The 493-nt window shown below is 33.1% G+C and overlaps 1 protein-coding gene across 1 annotated transcript in view; it reads right to left on the bottom strand.

The window, feature by feature from the left end:
• Window positions 1-204: 204 nt before the first annotated feature.
• The window catches only part of LOC106511336 (breast carcinoma-amplified sequence 3), a gene marked incomplete at both ends in the record, with an annotated part of 9,306 nt that continues 9,017 nt past the window's right edge, over window positions 205-493 (bottom strand). The window contains 1 exon segment of the mRNA XM_014000090.1: window positions 205-259. Coding sequence (XP_013855544.1) covers window positions 205-259 — 55 coding nt within the window.

Below are 493 nucleotides of genomic sequence, written 5' to 3'. Positions count from 1 at the left end.
ACAGTTTAGCCATTTTATCGTCCTACCTGCTGGGGGGTTGATAAAAAGGTCAACACTTGAGAATCATTACCTCTGCCAGGGGTGAACAGTGATGCCAAATAAGAACAGCATTTTATCACCTTTGGTTTTTTTTTTTTTTTTTTTTTTTTTTTGCTGTTTATGCCTGATTATAACTTGACATGATAAAGAAAACATTTTTTTTACCTGTGGGACCACATCCTGCAGGAAGGTGACAACACTTTCCATGTACGACTGCTCCCTGTAAGAACAAGAAACGTGTCAAAAAATCTTCAAGGACTTTAAAGGGATCCCTGATTAGTTGTAACATTAGACTTTATTTGATAAAAAATTATTTAAACGGTAAAATAAAGACTCAAAAATAGTGTATGATGTTTTGCTTGGTAAATTTTTTAATATACAGTGGTTTGCAAAAGTATTCATACCCCTTGAACTTTTCCATATTTTGTCACATTACAACCACAAACATAAATAT

Source organism: Austrofundulus limnaeus, unplaced genomic scaffold, assembly GCF_001266775.1.
Source record: "Austrofundulus limnaeus strain Quisiro unplaced genomic scaffold, Austrofundulus_limnaeus-1.0 Scaffold2695, whole genome shotgun sequence".
Lineage (NCBI taxonomy): Eukaryota > Metazoa > Chordata > Actinopteri > Cyprinodontiformes > Rivulidae > Austrofundulus > Austrofundulus limnaeus.
This window is presented reverse-complemented; position numbering and strand designations above follow the sequence as displayed.